The 15,004-nt window shown below is 51.1% G+C and overlaps 7 protein-coding genes across 7 annotated transcripts; 6 read left to right on the top strand and 1 right to left on the bottom strand.

Annotated features, from left to right (window-relative positions):
- The first annotated feature begins 330 nt into the window (after positions 1 to 330).
- P152DRAFT_453703 (putative 60S ribosomal protein L10A) lies at positions 331 to 1,555 on the top strand. The gene is made up of 4 exons (XM_033678435.1): positions 331 to 370; positions 473 to 653; positions 712 to 818; positions 871 to 1,555. Exons 1-4 carry the CDS (start codon positions 355 to 357, stop codon positions 1,218 to 1,220), a joined length of 654 nt encoding a protein of 217 aa, XP_033538725.1. The 5' UTR covers positions 331 to 354; the 3' UTR covers positions 1,221 to 1,555.
- A 510-nt stretch (positions 1,556 to 2,065) lies between these two features.
- P152DRAFT_478139 (uncharacterized protein) lies at positions 2,066 to 6,200 on the top strand. Its single transcript, XM_033681633.1, has 4 exons — positions 2,066 to 2,889; positions 2,938 to 5,043; positions 5,091 to 5,394; positions 5,443 to 6,200. Exons 1-4 carry the CDS (start codon positions 2,154 to 2,156, stop codon positions 5,939 to 5,941), a joined length of 3,645 nt encoding a protein of 1,214 aa, XP_033538724.1. The 5' UTR covers positions 2,066 to 2,153; the 3' UTR covers positions 5,942 to 6,200.
- Positions 6,201 to 6,358: 158 nt separating this feature from the next.
- Positions 6,359 to 7,686, top strand: P152DRAFT_453700 (uncharacterized protein). The gene is made up of 3 exons (XM_033678434.1): positions 6,359 to 6,652; positions 6,716 to 6,767; positions 6,822 to 7,686. Exons 1-3 carry the CDS (start codon positions 6,499 to 6,501, stop codon positions 7,648 to 7,650), a joined length of 1,035 nt encoding a protein of 344 aa, XP_033538723.1. The 5' UTR covers positions 6,359 to 6,498; the 3' UTR covers positions 7,651 to 7,686.
- On the bottom strand, positions 7,635 to 9,007 carry P152DRAFT_478137 (NAD(P)-binding protein). Its single transcript, XM_033681632.1, has 4 exons — positions 8,425 to 9,007; positions 8,270 to 8,361; positions 7,908 to 8,214; positions 7,635 to 7,853 (listed from the first exon to the last, which is right to left on the bottom strand). The coding sequence occupies exons 1-4, from the start codon at positions 8,674 to 8,676 to the stop codon at positions 7,764 to 7,766; spliced, it is 741 nt and encodes a 246-aa protein (XP_033538722.1). The 5' UTR covers positions 8,677 to 9,007; the 3' UTR covers positions 7,635 to 7,763.
- Positions 9,008 to 9,355: 348 nt separating this feature from the next.
- Positions 9,356 to 10,314, top strand: P152DRAFT_426662 (uncharacterized protein; the record flags this gene model as incomplete). The annotated part of the gene is made up of 4 exons (XM_033677274.1): positions 9,356 to 9,514; positions 9,572 to 9,580; positions 9,647 to 9,962; positions 10,015 to 10,314. The coding sequence occupies 4 exons, from the start codon at positions 9,356 to 9,358 to the stop codon at positions 10,026 to 10,028; spliced, it is 498 nt and encodes a 165-aa protein (XP_033538721.1). The 3' UTR covers positions 10,029 to 10,314.
- Positions 10,315 to 10,628: 314 nt separating this feature from the next.
- Positions 10,629 to 12,246, top strand: P152DRAFT_426660 (WD40 repeat-like protein). The gene is made up of 4 exons (XM_033677273.1): positions 10,629 to 11,162; positions 11,217 to 11,375; positions 11,431 to 12,120; positions 12,173 to 12,246. The coding sequence occupies exons 1-3, from the start codon at positions 10,716 to 10,718 to the stop codon at positions 11,800 to 11,802; spliced, it is 978 nt and encodes a 325-aa protein (XP_033538720.1). The 5' UTR covers positions 10,629 to 10,715; the 3' UTR covers positions 11,803 to 12,120; positions 12,173 to 12,246.
- A 1,075-nt stretch (positions 12,247 to 13,321) lies between these two features.
- Positions 13,322 to 14,227, top strand: P152DRAFT_385911 (HET-domain-containing protein; the record flags this gene model as incomplete). The annotated part of the gene is made up of 1 exon (XM_033675825.1): positions 13,322 to 14,227. A coding segment is annotated over one exon (906 nt), but the record flags the coding sequence as incomplete, so codon positions are not given.
- Between the last annotated feature and the right edge of the window lie 777 nt (positions 14,228 to 15,004).

Here is a 15,004-nt window from a genome sequence, read left to right as displayed (position 1 = left end):
ACAGAATAGTCATCTTTACGGACTTCGGTAGATTAATGTACAACAAAGCCATTTCATTGAATTCGAGTATCTGAGGACGATTCCTACAAGGTAGGGAGTTCAAGATTGTTCTTAGCATTCAGTTCTGTTTCCGTTCGATCGGATGTTGATGCCTTATGATAATACAAGGAGGCAATTATTCCTGAGGCACCAATATTCATATCACAATGCTTAGTCACCGCACATTTTCGACCACAGGAATTTGAACCCTGTAAAACCACATCCTCCCACTTTCTCCCACTGATTCTCTTTTCTGAAGCGCGAAAATCCTCACCAAAAGGTTATCAGATACCTATTGGAAGACTGTCTGACAAAATGTCTAAAATCACAGGTAAGACGCCCCTCACCCAGCATCTCCAAACCCTCCGATTGCCCGCCACAGCGGATGATATTTGTACATTGAGTGTGAGCTGACCATTTTTCCGCACTTCAGTCGCCGGAGTCCGCGCCAACGTCAAGGAGCTCCTTGAGTACTCCAACAATGAGAAGAAGCGCAACTTCCTCGAGACCGTCGAGCTTCAGATCGGCTTGAAGAACTACGACCCGCAGCGTGACAAGCGTTTCAGCGGCACCGTCCAGCTGCCTCGCGTTCCCCGCCCGGGCATGGCTGTTTGGTATGTGGGATCACAGACATGAGATGATCGGAAGATGGGGCTAACAGTGGGTGAACAGTATCCTGGGTGACCAGCATGACATCGATCGTGCGAAGCATCTCGGCGTCGACGCCATGTCCGCGGATGACTTGAAGAAGCTGAACAAGAACAAGAAGCTGATCAAGAGTATGCGGCATTGTTCTTGAATATTTCTTGCCACGCTAACCGTTTACCTCAGAGCTTGCTCGCAAGTACGATGCCTTCGTCTCGTCCGACACTCTCCTCCGTCAAATCCCTCGTCTTCTCGGCCCCGGTCTCTCCAAGGCCGGCAAGTTCCCGGTCCCCGTTTCCCACAACGATGACCTGGCTGGCAAGCTCAACGAGGTCAAGTCGACCATCAAGTTCCAGCTGAAGAAGGTGCTATGCATGGGTGTGGCGGTCGGCAACGTCGGCATGACCGAGGACGACCTGATCGGCAACATCATGTTGGCCATCAACTACTTGGTGTCGCTGCTGAAGAAGGGATGGCAGAACGTGGGCTCATTGACCATCAAGGCCACCATGAGCCCGCCCAAGCGACTGTACTAGACGGTTTACACTCTTTACAGGGAGTTCGAAATGACACTCTGTGGGATGTAGTCGAGATAGTTTAGTAGACGTGGAATCACAAAGGATTGAATTCCGTCTGACCCAACCCTCATCTTATCTCCGTAGCCGAGTTACTTTGGACCAGGAATCACAATGGATTGAATTCCGCCTGATCCGACACGTGCTAATCTCTCATCTCCGTATTTTGTCCCATGCTCAGTTTAGTGGACGAGGAATCAAATGATTGAATTCCGCCTGATCCAACTCATCCTGATCTCTGTAGTCGTGTTGGTTTAGACGAGTGTTTCACAAATGACATGAATTCCACCTTATCCAACTCGCATCACGATCTCCGTACTTCGTCTTACGCTCAAAATCTGAATCTTCGGATCGCTTAACGCGACAGCGACATCAACATAAGAGCGCGCCGCTCGGCCATTATTACCCGACAGTGTAAGCCGGTGCATTAAGCTGCCGTATGCTCGTCAACCACCAAGCGTTCTACAATATTTCATGTGCCATTCATCCCACAGTTCCAAGCAGAGCAACATGATTGCGTGACGCTTGCAGCTGAATAGGAAAAGACGAATGGAGTCGTTCAACGAGGCCGGGAACGGAGGGAGATCTAGAAGCCCGTAGACTAGAAAACCCTCAGCGAGCCGCCGAAGCGGAGCCTCGATCTACTGATGATGTCGAAAAGAAAAAGTCAGCAGAAGGTTCGTGGAATTTTCGCGCTTTTATAGGCGGAGGATTTTTGCGACAGGGAGGTCCGTAGCGGCTGTTTGCTTTATGGCCTTGTGGCCTCAACGCGTCTTCCACCAATTCACTTCGCCAAACCAGCTGCACTTCTCGCGTCAAGTTGGAAAGTTTAGATATACGCGCAACGATACCACTCTTAACTTCCCACTATCTCTCATTGCATGTAAAGGTGTCATGGCGCCGGCAGTGGCGCCCTGCCTTTACATCGGAACTCGCCTGAGTCTAGAGCAGGCCGACGAGACATCGACAATCGCAATCACTCTCCCGTCTGCTGGAGCATCGATATCCACCACACAACGAGCGCCTGTCGAGATACTCCCGGAAATCGGAATTGGGGAGGACGAGAATGACTTTGGCCGACGCCATATCTCGACCGAAGGCTCCATCCACTTCTTTCCACATACGAATGGTCCACGATCGCTGCTATGGCGTTTGCTTGATGAGCGTACGACCTTGGAGCTTCAAACGATTGACCTGACCCAACACCGATCTACGAAAGCCGATCCCACTCTCACACTCCAATTCAAATTCTCCAGTCCTGTCCGGACATCATGCGTGGCATTTCCGCACTCGGGACACTCAGGCGATGGAAAGCAGACTGTGGCCGACCCCTTCGATTTCTTCGTCCTAACGACCGCAAACGAACTCTACTCCCTTCGACTTCCATGGCGGTTCTTCGTTCCGACCACTGCAAACAAACCGATTGCGGCACCAAGCGATGCTTCTGTGTTTGAGCAGGAGCCGCCCTATATCGGAGTTACACCCATCGTGGACTGGTGCAATCTTAGCAAGCCTCAGGCATTTGCTTTCAAATATCCGTACCGCTTGCTCGCCTCCAGTGCGTCGGAGCTGCTTGTATCGACCCATGAAGGAACCATCATCCGGCTAGAGCGTGGACATAGCAACAATGGTGAGATATCTAAAACTCTCGCTGGAGTACACAGACTAACCGTCCTAGTGTCGGGTTGGAGAGAAACCTACTACTCGTTGAACGATTGGAGTAAATCGCTCAAGAGCTTGCTCACATGGAAATCTTCTCACTCCGTACGATTCGAAGGCCTGGAGCTGTATGGAAATGCAGCGGCTAGCCTAGCACAATCTCCAGACAAGCGCCACATATTCACAGTTTGCCTGGATCACACCCTAAGGGCGTGGAACCTGCACACAGGAAAGGTTGGAATGGAGGCCGATCTTGCCGGCGCAGAGCTCGACGATCCGGAAAGAAAAACGACCTTCCTCCTAGATCCGTCAAAACAAGACATGCTGCAGATCCTAGATGTCTCGGGCCAAGATGGAGATGCGTACTATGTGGTCACGTATTCTCCCCACACACACCAATTCAAATTTTGGGGGATTTGGGATGCCGATGAGACCGAGAAAGGATTCCGAGACATTCAATCTAGCGTCCGTTTCATCCCCCCAGTGGATGAGCTGATGAACACCTCGGTTTGGACGCTGGAAAACTTCCATATCAAACCCTCGACTGGGTGGAGGCAGACTGAACTCTGGATCCGCGCGAGATCCGGCCCAACATCACGGGTGTTCGGGCTCAAGTTCAGTTTGTTTGGTCCTCAGAAGACCCTAGAAGGGGCATGGAAGAGGGGCTGGGTATACGTCGATTCGGGACTGTCGTCCGCCGACGCCCTCAAATCACAGTGTCCTATCGACTTCTCGCAATCGACCCTCGACCTTCATAATCCCACCATGACTGAACGATGGCTTCGGTATTTGTTTAAGTCCGGGACATTCTCGGTGCCGTGTCTTGAAAGCGCTTTAACCGTTTATTTCCGCGGAACAGGTATTCAGGTTCAGAGGCAGAGCGCAAAGAATATCCCATTAAAAGAGCGTGTTAGCTTTGCCATTGAGCATCACGCGATGGAAACTGTCATGGATGAAGACTACCAAAATCCGGACGCTCACGAACTAGCGATCGGAGCTCAATGGCAGATCTTCTTCGGACTTGTTCGAGACTTGCATAAAAGCAGAACTGAAACACTCGCCCTCTGCCTCGACGATCATACCAACACACCTTGGCTTGTCGAAGCCGACTTTGTGTCGGTGGTTCGAAAGTGCAGCACTATCGATCTCTCGATCCTCAACCACGACACCCTCCTACATCGACCAAAGTCCGCACCAATGACATTAACCCACGCATTTCATAACAAGGAGTCGGTATCAAGGGCACCGTATATGCTTGTTATGCGTGAGTTTCGGGCAGGCCTTCCTGCATCGTTCCAAGAGGTATTGGAGCGTGCCGTGTCCCTTGAAGCAATGGAAGAGCCATCGGTGGTCCTGCTGGAGCGGCTCAGCATGTTCGAAGCACAATGCGGCTTATGCGAACTCGTCAGTGATGATTTGTTGTCTAAACTGGCCGAATCCATGGACGAGCTCGGGGGATTCAAGACGCTGAAAAACCAACTCTTCTATGACATTATTGAGGAATTGAAAGAGGACCATCACGGCCATCAACACAAGCTCGACCTGACTCGATATGGTGCCGAGGGGCTGCTTCAGGGGACCAGAGAGACTTTGTCAAGGACGTTCCAGGTTCTTCTCGACTTACTCGTTTTCGTCATTTTCGTCGCCATTGATATCGACTCATCCGTCCTCTCCTCGGAATTCGACCCTTCCGAAATTTACAATGAGCTAAGCTCGCAGCTGAAGGAGCAGTGCATCCTCCGTTGGCTGAACGAAACGTACTGCACCGGTGAGAAGTCGCCTTACTCTAAAGAACTTGCGCTAGACCCACGAGAAACCGTCATGCAGAGCATGTTCATGGGGGATTGGCATCACATCCCGTCACCAAATGGGGATCTTTCTACTCTGCTCACGTATTGGTGTCGGGCGTGGGTGTCGGGTCTCTCCTTGTCACAAGAATTCGACAACATTACAGGACGGATAGCCAGTTATCTACTCCAACATGGCGAGGTTCAGAATACCAGCGACTTCCTACGGTTCCTCCCTGTCACTCCATGGACCAACTACTTACGGGCTAGGGTCAAGTTAACGCTTGGAGACTTCGCTGAGGCTTCTATCCTCTTCAAGAAGAGCTCTTTCATGCTTGGTGAGTAGATGTCTATCCTATGGAAGCGTTACACTAACGAGCAATAGGTGAGGGCCAAACCGACATTGAGCAAGTCGATGCGGGCATTTTGAAAGCCCAGGAAAAGGAAGCCTTCGGGGGTGGAGTCGGCCAGTATTATCTGCACGTCGGCCAGCTGTACGAAGCCGAAAAGTATTCCCCTGGTGTGATTGAGTTTGCCAGATTGGCCCAAGACGCCCTGGAGATTGCTCCGCAAGAAGCGGACGAAGCGAGCCTCGCTGAGTTGAATAGCTGTTACCTTCATGCATGCCTCCAAATCCATGACTATGAAGAGGCGTATCTTGCCTTGTGTCAGTCGGGCGACAAGTCTCAGTATGCTATCTCTAGCCCACTTCACCGAACGGAGCTAACGTATCCCAGACAAAAGCAAGGTCTAGAGGCCCTGATCAAAGCCATGCTCCAGCATTCGACCATCAAGCAACTATTCCATGGCCTCCCATTCGCATCCTTCTATAACGAGGTAGACGACATCCTCGTTTCGATGTGCCGCAACACACTGGACACAAAGACCGCGGGCGTCCTCCAACAGATGATCTACACCTGGCGCATCTCCCGCAACGACCACCGCGGCGCCGCCGGCATCATGTACTCGCGGATCCAGCGGCTCCGCGACGCGTCCGAGACCGTCAACAACCCGGCCGACGAAACACTCGCGCAGAGCTACCTCGTCGTGATCAATTCGCTCAGCTTGGTAGATCCGGATAACGCGTGGATCTTGACGGAGAGGCGGAAGGGGGGGCAGACGCTGGTCACGCTGGATGACGTGCGGAGGGAGTATCAGGCGGAGTTGGATCGGATATCGGCGATTGAGCATGGGCAGTTTGGGTTTGTGGAGGATGATGATGAGGATATTCTATAGACGACGGCGGCAAAAGGAATACGCTACGGTGGCATCTCGTCTGCACGTATGTATAACAGCCAGCGCGTCTAGGACCTAGGGGATGCGGATCTGACTCCAGAGGATATAGCTAATAAATCACCCTCAGTCTCCCAATGGACTTCGCAGTGCTGACTTAATCTCTTTATACTGGTGGTTCAAATACGAATCATACTATGTACTCTTGTTTTACCTTCACATTGAGGTAGCCTCCTGGCACGGTGCCATGTAGAAGTCGCGGTGGAATAATTAATTACCTGTAACCTTCTATTTCAGTAGGCTCCGATATTGATCCAATCGCGATTCTGGTTTAAGATTCAGATAGCAGGGCAGGGCGGACTACTCCCCATAAATGTGTTCATTGTTGAACCTTTCAACAGGGTTCAATAACGAGATCGTCTTTCCTTGAGAATTCCTTAAGATAACGCCCGACTTTCCATAGCTTCCCAAAAGTTTGCTTCCTCACGATCAGTCGATCACATGAGGAACCATGGCGGATCCTCGCCCCAAAATGGTTATTCTGTGACATTTACTTGAAAATGGTTCGAAAGCTGCCTTGGTCGGGTGGTTCGGAGGTATCACGACGGAAGACCGCCTCAGCCAGGACGTCGTTTAATGCATCCAAGTCGCGAAGCGATGGCGCTTCTCCCAGCGCTTCCGCCGAATATACTGATGAGTATCACCGTTCAAAAGGTAATTATATTTCCTCTTCCGTAATTATTTGAAGTCCAAATGAATGTTGATGAGATCGAGCAGATGCACGTCGGCAAATGTCGTCCTCGCCGATACCAGCACCGCCAGAGGAAGAGTAAGGGAATAGCATATAGATTAACGATGTACTAGCACGTTCTGATTGTGCCAGGTTCATGATTGAAGGCCTTGATGGTGACGATGCTTGGATAATGGTCGAGGACGAGTTTCTGAGCACCGCGCAACTATTCACGCGGCACCTCCACCACGCAGAGTACAAACGACTCAAAACACGCGTCAGCAGCCAGAGTTCCTCGGTTATACAATCCATTACACGTCATATAGTACCAGGCTCAACATTAGGAGGCGAATCGAGAAAACGAAACGACGCGTTTGCTCCGAAAGACCGGCAGCAAGAGGCGTTCGGCCGCATGGATGACGAGGGCGACAGTGAGAGCGAGGAGCTGTGGCTACGGGACTCGAACTTGGCAGGGCTGATGTCCGGGCCAAAAGAGTCTTCACAGGAGCTCGCGGCGCTGGCGGGATTCAGGTCGAGAAGCCGGGCCTCTGCTAGAGTGCCTCTTGACTTCTCAATGGGATTATCGACCAAGAGACGGAGAGACGACAAAGATGATATCGTACAACTACGAAGCTCGCATCCAACTGTCCAGCCGGAGTCATCGACAGCAACGAAAGAGCTCCGTCGAGAAGATTTATCACGGCGGGAATACAGAGATCTACGAAGACCGCCACCAGTGAGCACAGGCGGCCACAATTACACCATACCGGAACGCTCCGAGGCCAAATACTCATCGAGGGCAGAGTCTTCGCACCCCAAGTATGCTGGGTCCGGCATTGAACCTCACATCAAGCAGGAGGAAGGCTCACTTACGGCACCAGAGCGATTCGCGAAGCGAAGGGCGGGAATGGCGAGGAAGGAGAAGGAGAAAATGGTACCGAAGACTGGACGTGGGGATGAGATGCCGACTTTCATGTTTTAGATATAACGAAGGACACCAAGCTCTGACATAGATACCCATTTGAATTTCTTTCGTTACAAAGTTCATTATTTCCAGCTACAGTCCTGTTAGAATGCGCCGTTTCCATCCACTCTCTACCATTTCTCGACGAATGGACGAATATCGATCTCATGCGTCAGGGCCGAGCGATGCTGCGTGTGAAGGCTCCAGTACGCCTCGGCAATCTGATATCTTGTTAGTCGTCATATCCTGAAAAGAAGACCAGTAACCGGACTTACCGCGTCGGCTTTGATCTTTGCATCCGGACCAGCGTCTTTCAACCACTCCTTGGTTTTCTCAATATCGATCACCCCGTCGATGATCGCATTCGCGACATGCACACCCTTCGGTCCAAACTCTCTTCCGAGAGATTGCGCCAGGGCGCGTTTCGCGAATTCTCCCGTCGCGAAGGCGGATAGCTGGGCGGAGCCCCTGAGTGAGGCGGTCGCCCCGGTGAAGATCAGGGTTGGTGGGTACTTTGAGCCGGCGTCCACGCCCTTCAGTAGCAATGGCAACGTCGCTTGGGAGAACACAAAGGAGCCCTTGCTGGAACATAGGGTAAGCATCCATAATTCGTGTTTCGGGAAGCATGCGACCTTACCCAGAGACTGTGATCCCCCTCGAGAACTCCTCTTCAGTCAACTCCAAGAATGGTTTGCGAATAAATCCACCGGCTGCGTTGAAGACAGCCGCCTAGAAATGCTATTAGATATATCGACAGCTATGATATTCGTAACACCACTCCACTCGACTTACAGCAGCGGCAACATCCGCGCCGAACTCCTTATGGATGGAGTCGATAGCGTTTTTGACACTTGCAGCGTCTGACACATCCGTCGGTATCCCAATCGCCTTGCCTCCGTTGCCATTGATCTCATCCACGAGGAAGTTGAAGCTGGAGGCGTTCCTGGAGAGCAGAACCACTGGATACGCGGTTGCAAACCTCCGTGCGACGGCAGCTCCAGTGCCTGGGCCGACACCGGCGACGATGGCGATGAGCTTGGACATGTTCAAATGGATGTATGAGACTATGACCGGTGCAGAGGTATAAAGGTTGTTGACTAGATGAGATAAATGAAAGGGTACGTTTGCAAGATACGATGTACGATATTGTTCGGCTTCGCATTTACGGTCGCTGTTCTACATTGATGCTTATATACCTGGCTGACTTGGAGGTGGATTGGTGGACTCGGCTTAACTCGAGCCCAGATACTTGGATTGGATTACAAATAGGCTCGAACCGGCCTCAAACTGCGTGTTTAGAAACTGCGGGATAGGTATGGTGAAGATGGCATCAGTAATCACCTCAGTGGTGACATTGATGAGAGCTCGGGAGGGGATACAGATCAGTGATCACGGATGACCGATCAGATCCTGATGAGGTCAACGGTGTTACGGAACCACAACGGAAGCCTGGCGGGGGGGTGGTGTTGATGCCTTGTAGCCTTAATGCCTCATTTAGCATCTTAGTCATCCGCCCCCCCCCTTCCCGTTCCACATTCAATTTGCACGCGAAATTTCCGTCTCCCGATATTCTTAGACTTCGAGCATCCAATTCGACATCGCTTGTGTGATAGACTACCTCACGTCCAGGCCGAACGTGAGTATCATCGCCAAGCCAGCTTCGAGGCCATTACTAACTCCGCACTCCGTCTAGCCGACAACTCACCCATAACGCCCCGACATCATGCCTCCCAAGTTCGATCCCAGTGAGGTCAAGGTCATCCACCTGAGGGCCACCGGTGGTGAAGTCGGTGCTTCATCCGCTCTTGCGCCCAAGATTGGTCCTCTCGGTCTGTCGCCGAAGAAGGTCGGTGAAGATATCGCGAAGGCGACTGGTGACTGGGTAAGTGCTGGATTCTGCGCGCCGTTAATCGACTCGGTTTACTGACAATCACCACAGAAAGGACTTGTATGCTGAGATCCCCCGCGCATGTTGCGCATTTGGCTTCGATGCCGAGACTAACCCTACTTGCAGCGCGTCACCGTCAGGCTCACGATCCAAAATCGTCAAGCCGCTGTCTCCGTCGTCCCCTCCGCTTCCTCCCTGGTCATCAAGGCCCTCAAGGAGCCGCCGCGCGACCGCAAGAAGGAGAAGAACATCAAGCACACCAAGTCGATCCCTCTCGATGAGATCATTGAGATTGCCAGGAAGATGAGGTTCAAGTCCATGGCGAAGGACTTGAAGGGAACCGTCAAGGAGATCCTCGGTACCGCTTTCAGCACTGGTTGCCAGGTTGATGGACGGAGCCCAAAGGCTGTCTCAGATGACATTGAGTCTGGCGAGATTGAGAGTGAGTGCGCCCTACACTTGTTATCGAGGATCCCGTGCTAATTGTCGTTTAGTTCCTGAGGAGTAAGGGATTTATTCCTGTGATGATTCCCCGTCGTTCTATTGGAGCGACCATTCTGCATGTATCATGGCACAATGGAGTTTCAGTGACATCAAAATGAATATCTTCTAGGCATATTTCATGGCCGACTCAGTTTGCTCCTGTGATTATGTGCTATTGTCCGCCTCATCCAACACTAAATCGGCCTCAATAACTTAGAAACAATACGAACGATTCTTCGCCTCAAAGTAAACCTTTCTAGCTGCTAGGAGCTACTATCCCATTGATGCTAAGGCGATATACTGTTTTCTCTCCTGTAGTCAGTTTCCAATTGGCAAACACTTAATGCTGTGGTTTGTGAAGTGTCCCGGCAATCATGCATTGTGTGCCAGCCCAGTGTGGAGCAACAATCCTCTATATCATTACGCATGAAATCTCTCCCTTAATATCTACTATATACAATGGCTAGAGATTAAACAGAACGTAACCTGTCAAGTTTTAATACTTATGAGTATGTACCTACCTACATGATGGTGTTGGAATTGCCCCCATCAGCCATCATCCACTTGGGTAGGCAGGGGTTAGTGCCCACATCTCGACTTCACATCAATTGTCGTGGTTTCACCAACCCATGTCCGACCATCGTCTTGTCTCGTCCCCTCCGCCTACTCCCTTAATACCGAATGAATTGAAAGTCCCAGTCAAGGCGCCAGCATGGTCGCCCCATCCCGTCCCGTCCTCGCTCGCTCACTCCCGAAATCGACCTTCCCGTATCACTTCCAGCGCCTCAAAACAACCCTCTACTGCGACGTCACCACCCGAAGCGCGCACAACACCTCACATGCCATCAGAACGCTCGCCTGGAGCCCGCTCGGCAACTTCGTCGCAACGGGGGCCGGGGACCGGACGTTGCGGGTGTGGAACCCGGAGAAACCGAGCGTGCGGTATAGTACAGAGTTGAGAGGCCACACGGGTGCGGTGGAGAAGGTTGCGTGGCATCCGTTGAAGGAAGCGGAGCTGGCGAGTATAGGTTCTGAAGGGGTTGTCAGGTTATGGGATGTTAGGAGCAAGGATCCGATGGTTGGGGAGGTGAAGATTGGGTCGGATGGGTTGACGCTGGTCTGGAGTCCGGATGGAGAGGAGCTGCTGGTTGGGACTAAGGTATGGATGGGCTTCGCAAATATCAATGCTGTAGCCGCTAAACAAATGGTACAGGACGATGAACTGCATCGAATATCCCGGTCGACTTTGAGTATATTGTCTTCCCAGAAACAGCATTCCCAGACGAATCAGAATATATTCTCATGGTCTGGAAACGAGGTATTTGTCACGACTGGAGAAGGTCAAGTGAAGATACTGGATTATCCATCCCTTGTAAGCATCCAATCTGTCATAAGCGGGTGCTATTCGGAATTCTGATGCATATCAGGACCCTCTTCATACTATAAACGCCCACACTTCCTCGATCTTCTCGATCGAGCTATCTCCTCCAGGCACATACCTCGCGATTGGCGGCTCCGATGCTCTTATTTCTCTGTGGGACACCACCGATATGATCTGCAAGCGGACGTTGCCCAGCTGCGTGGGCCCTGTGAAAAGTGTGTCTTTCTCCTTCGATGGATCATACATCGTGGGTGGAAGTGACGAAGGCAACACCATCGACATTGCTCACACTGAGACTGGCGAGTATGTGCATAGCTTCGACACGCAAGGTGGCAATCAGTGCGTCGCCTGGCATCCTAGGAGCTACGTGTTGGCATACTCGTGCGAGAGCCCCCTAGGATTTAGGGTGGTGGGATGAGGATAGGTGCTTCCAAGCCTTATACCAGTTACTGCATCCTTTGAGCTCAACAAGCGGGCTAAAAGGTTAAATGGGACGCCACGCGGACTACCTCCTCCCGTCCCACCTTCGATATGGCTCATCGTCAGAACACATCTGATCTGGTCTTGCTCACTTGTTGTCCTTCTGGATTCAAGTAGCAGAATCTCTTGCATCGAATCTCAGCATGAGATTGGCCCGGCCAATCAGTCATGAGGGCTGGGATCATGTCGTGCGCCTCCAGCCATGCCAAAGATTGGAGCCAACACAGCTCGTCACTCACTGCTTGTGGCACTTGTGGTCAGTGATCGTCCTCTTGTGGATCATAGCCTCTAGTTTCTAAACCACACAGATGATCATACAGTGACTAGCGAAATTGGCTTCCGCCTAAACGGCGGCCCTAAACTTTATTCTCTGTAACTCTTGGCATAAATATATTTTAGCCGCGAAACGTTTTCAATATCCGTGCCCCATGACCGCCCCAAAAGGCCAAAACCTCAATTTGACTACCATCATCTATATATCAGAACTCGGGATGTAAATCGATATAAAAACCGAGATCCTCCGTACTAGTAGGTTGATCGAGTATAGGAGATGGTTTCTGCTGTTTTTCCTGTTGATTTTCCCGCTGCCAGTCCCGCTGTGCCTTCCTAATTAACGCCTCCCGCTCCTTGTGAGGCCTCAACTTCACAAACATTTTAGCGCCGAAACAATACTGTGGACTAGCTATTGGTCACTAAGAATCGTATTGCGTTGTTTACGCCAAGATCTGCAGGTGGCTGTGCGCTGAGAATCCTTAGACCTGCAAAAGGCGGAAGCCAATTTCGCTAGCTAGTGACTGTATTAATGAAAAGAGGCAACCGGCTGTAAGGGAACCCAGTGTATCCCTGGCGAGACTTCCTATGCCTTGGAACCGCAACGCACAATTACATCGAGATATACCTGTTATATTTGCGGCGTCGCACATCACAGAAGCCCAGTAAACCCTCAAAACCACCACGTAATGCGAACCTCTTTCCTTTAAACACACGATGATTCCATAGTCATGCATCACATTGCTCTTCTATAGTGGATTGAGTTTACCAACCTAAGGCCGTTAAGCTCTAGCCAAGGGATATCAAACTACTTGTGGTTCTCTGATTCGAGAGTAGATGACTTTGATAGAGGAAAGCTTGATGGTGATAGTTGGTTTGGACGGATTGGCGAGCACTGCCACGCCCTGTGTCCGCATCCTAGCCCATCAACTTCAAGGTTTTAGTTGTATGTAACACACCCTAATCCCAAGTCTATTCGAATTGCCAGATGTCAGGCTGGGAAATTCAGAAAGCCTGGTGCATTTGGAGCAGTGCCGATCCTCGAAAAATGGCCTATAAACTTCAGCCTAGTCTTCATCAAAGTCGGGTTGTCAACTTGCGTGCTCACCTTTCAAACTATTCCTTCCGTGTTTCCAGTTTGTCCAGCAGACATTGAAGAGCCGGCGATCATTGAATTTATTCCACGGATGCGTTTAATCAATGCCCGAACCCTCCACTTGGAGGACTTTTTCGGCCCAGAGTTTCCTCCCTATGCCATTCTCTCTCATACCTGGTGCGACGAAGAAGTCAGTCTTCAGGACTGGCAGGACCCCGAGAAACGCACGGCATCCACGAAAGGGGCCGAGAAGATCAGAAATGCTTGCAAGCAAACACTCACTTGGGACCTAGAGTACATATGGGTCGACACCAACTGTATCGACAAGTCAAGCTCCGCGGAGCTCTCGGAGGCCATCAACTCGATGTATATGTGGTATCGAGACTCACACGTGTGCTTCACCTTTCTAGAGGACTTCGAATGGGCCCCGGAAGACGGACAAGACCCGTTGGTGAGTCTATCTTCTTCCCGATGGTTTACTAGAGGCTGGACCCTCCAAGAGCTAATTGCTCCTGGGAACCTCGTCTTTTTCGACAAGCGATGGGCCGAGTTCGGAACGAAGTTGTCCATGGGTTCTCTTATATCCCAAATCACCGGGATCCGTGGGCAATATCTCCAAGAGGATCCAGATTTCTTTTGGTGCAGCGTGGCGGAGAGGATGTCCTGGCTAGCATCACGATCGACGACCCGGCCAGAGGACATGGCTTACTGTATGCTTGGTCTGTTTAACATCAACATGCCGCTTCTATACGGTGAAGGAAGCAAGGCTTTCTTGAGGCTCCAAGAAGAGATAATCAAAGTCTCCAATGACCACACGATGTTTTGCTGGAGTTGGACCCCCGCCGTTCCTATTTTCTGGAGAAGTTTCCTGGCCCCTTCCCCAGCCGTATTCAAAAACTGCGGGCAATTTGTGGCAACTAATCTAGTAACAACTCACCACGCTCCCACCTCCACCTTTCACATTACAAGCGTGGGCTTGAGAATAACCCTACCGTTGGTGACAACACTGAGCGGCTGTTATGCCATGTTGGAGGCATCCTCGCGGTCTGGACAAGAGCACGGCCGAGCATGCATACCTCTTAACTCCAATCGATCGCGCCTGGGGAAGTCTTTTTATCGTCGAATTTCTTTCCCTCCAGCAGCCGTACTCCTTCCATCCGAGGTCGGAGGGTCGGCAGAAGATATATGCATCCAAGGTTCGACGTTCGACGTTCGACGGAAGCCTTGGAAACCTCCTGCGCCTGATGCCCGAGAGCGCTTCGAGCTAGATGGTATCCCCTACACCGACGCCATCCTACCCATTCTGTGTGGCGATATATCACATGATACACTCCTGCCTGGAAAACAAGGAGGAGCCCCTGACGTCTGGGAATACAAATACACGTATGGATTAGTCCCCATACCGCCAGTCACCACACCTAAACAAAACGCATGGCTTAACGTATCTTTTTACAAAGACGAAGCGACGTTACCTGTAGGACGCGAGGACGCATCATTTAACTTACCTCTCAAGGATGGAACGACGCTTCGTATCAGTTTCCCAGTCCCTGATGCCGATTGTCAAACGTACCTCGGAGATGGATGGACATATGGGATTACCAAAAAGGATCTTGATTCTGGACGATTCAATGTCCTTGACGATAATAACGCTGTAAATCGCAGCAAACCAGATGAGCGTTTCAAAGGCGCTAAAGGGACTGTACAGATTCTGGAGAAGCGCTTTCAATTTACAGTCAATTCTCCCCCTCTCAAAATCAGACCTGTCGTCATTAGG

Source organism: Eremomyces bilateralis, assembly GCF_010015585.1.
Source record: "Eremomyces bilateralis CBS 781.70 unplaced genomic scaffold P152scaffold_1, whole genome shotgun sequence".
Lineage (NCBI taxonomy): Eukaryota > Fungi > Ascomycota > Dothideomycetes > Eremomycetales > Eremomycetaceae > Eremomyces > Eremomyces bilateralis.
The sequence above is the reverse complement of the archived record's forward strand: the minus strand, read 5'-3'. Positions and strand labels throughout refer to the sequence as shown.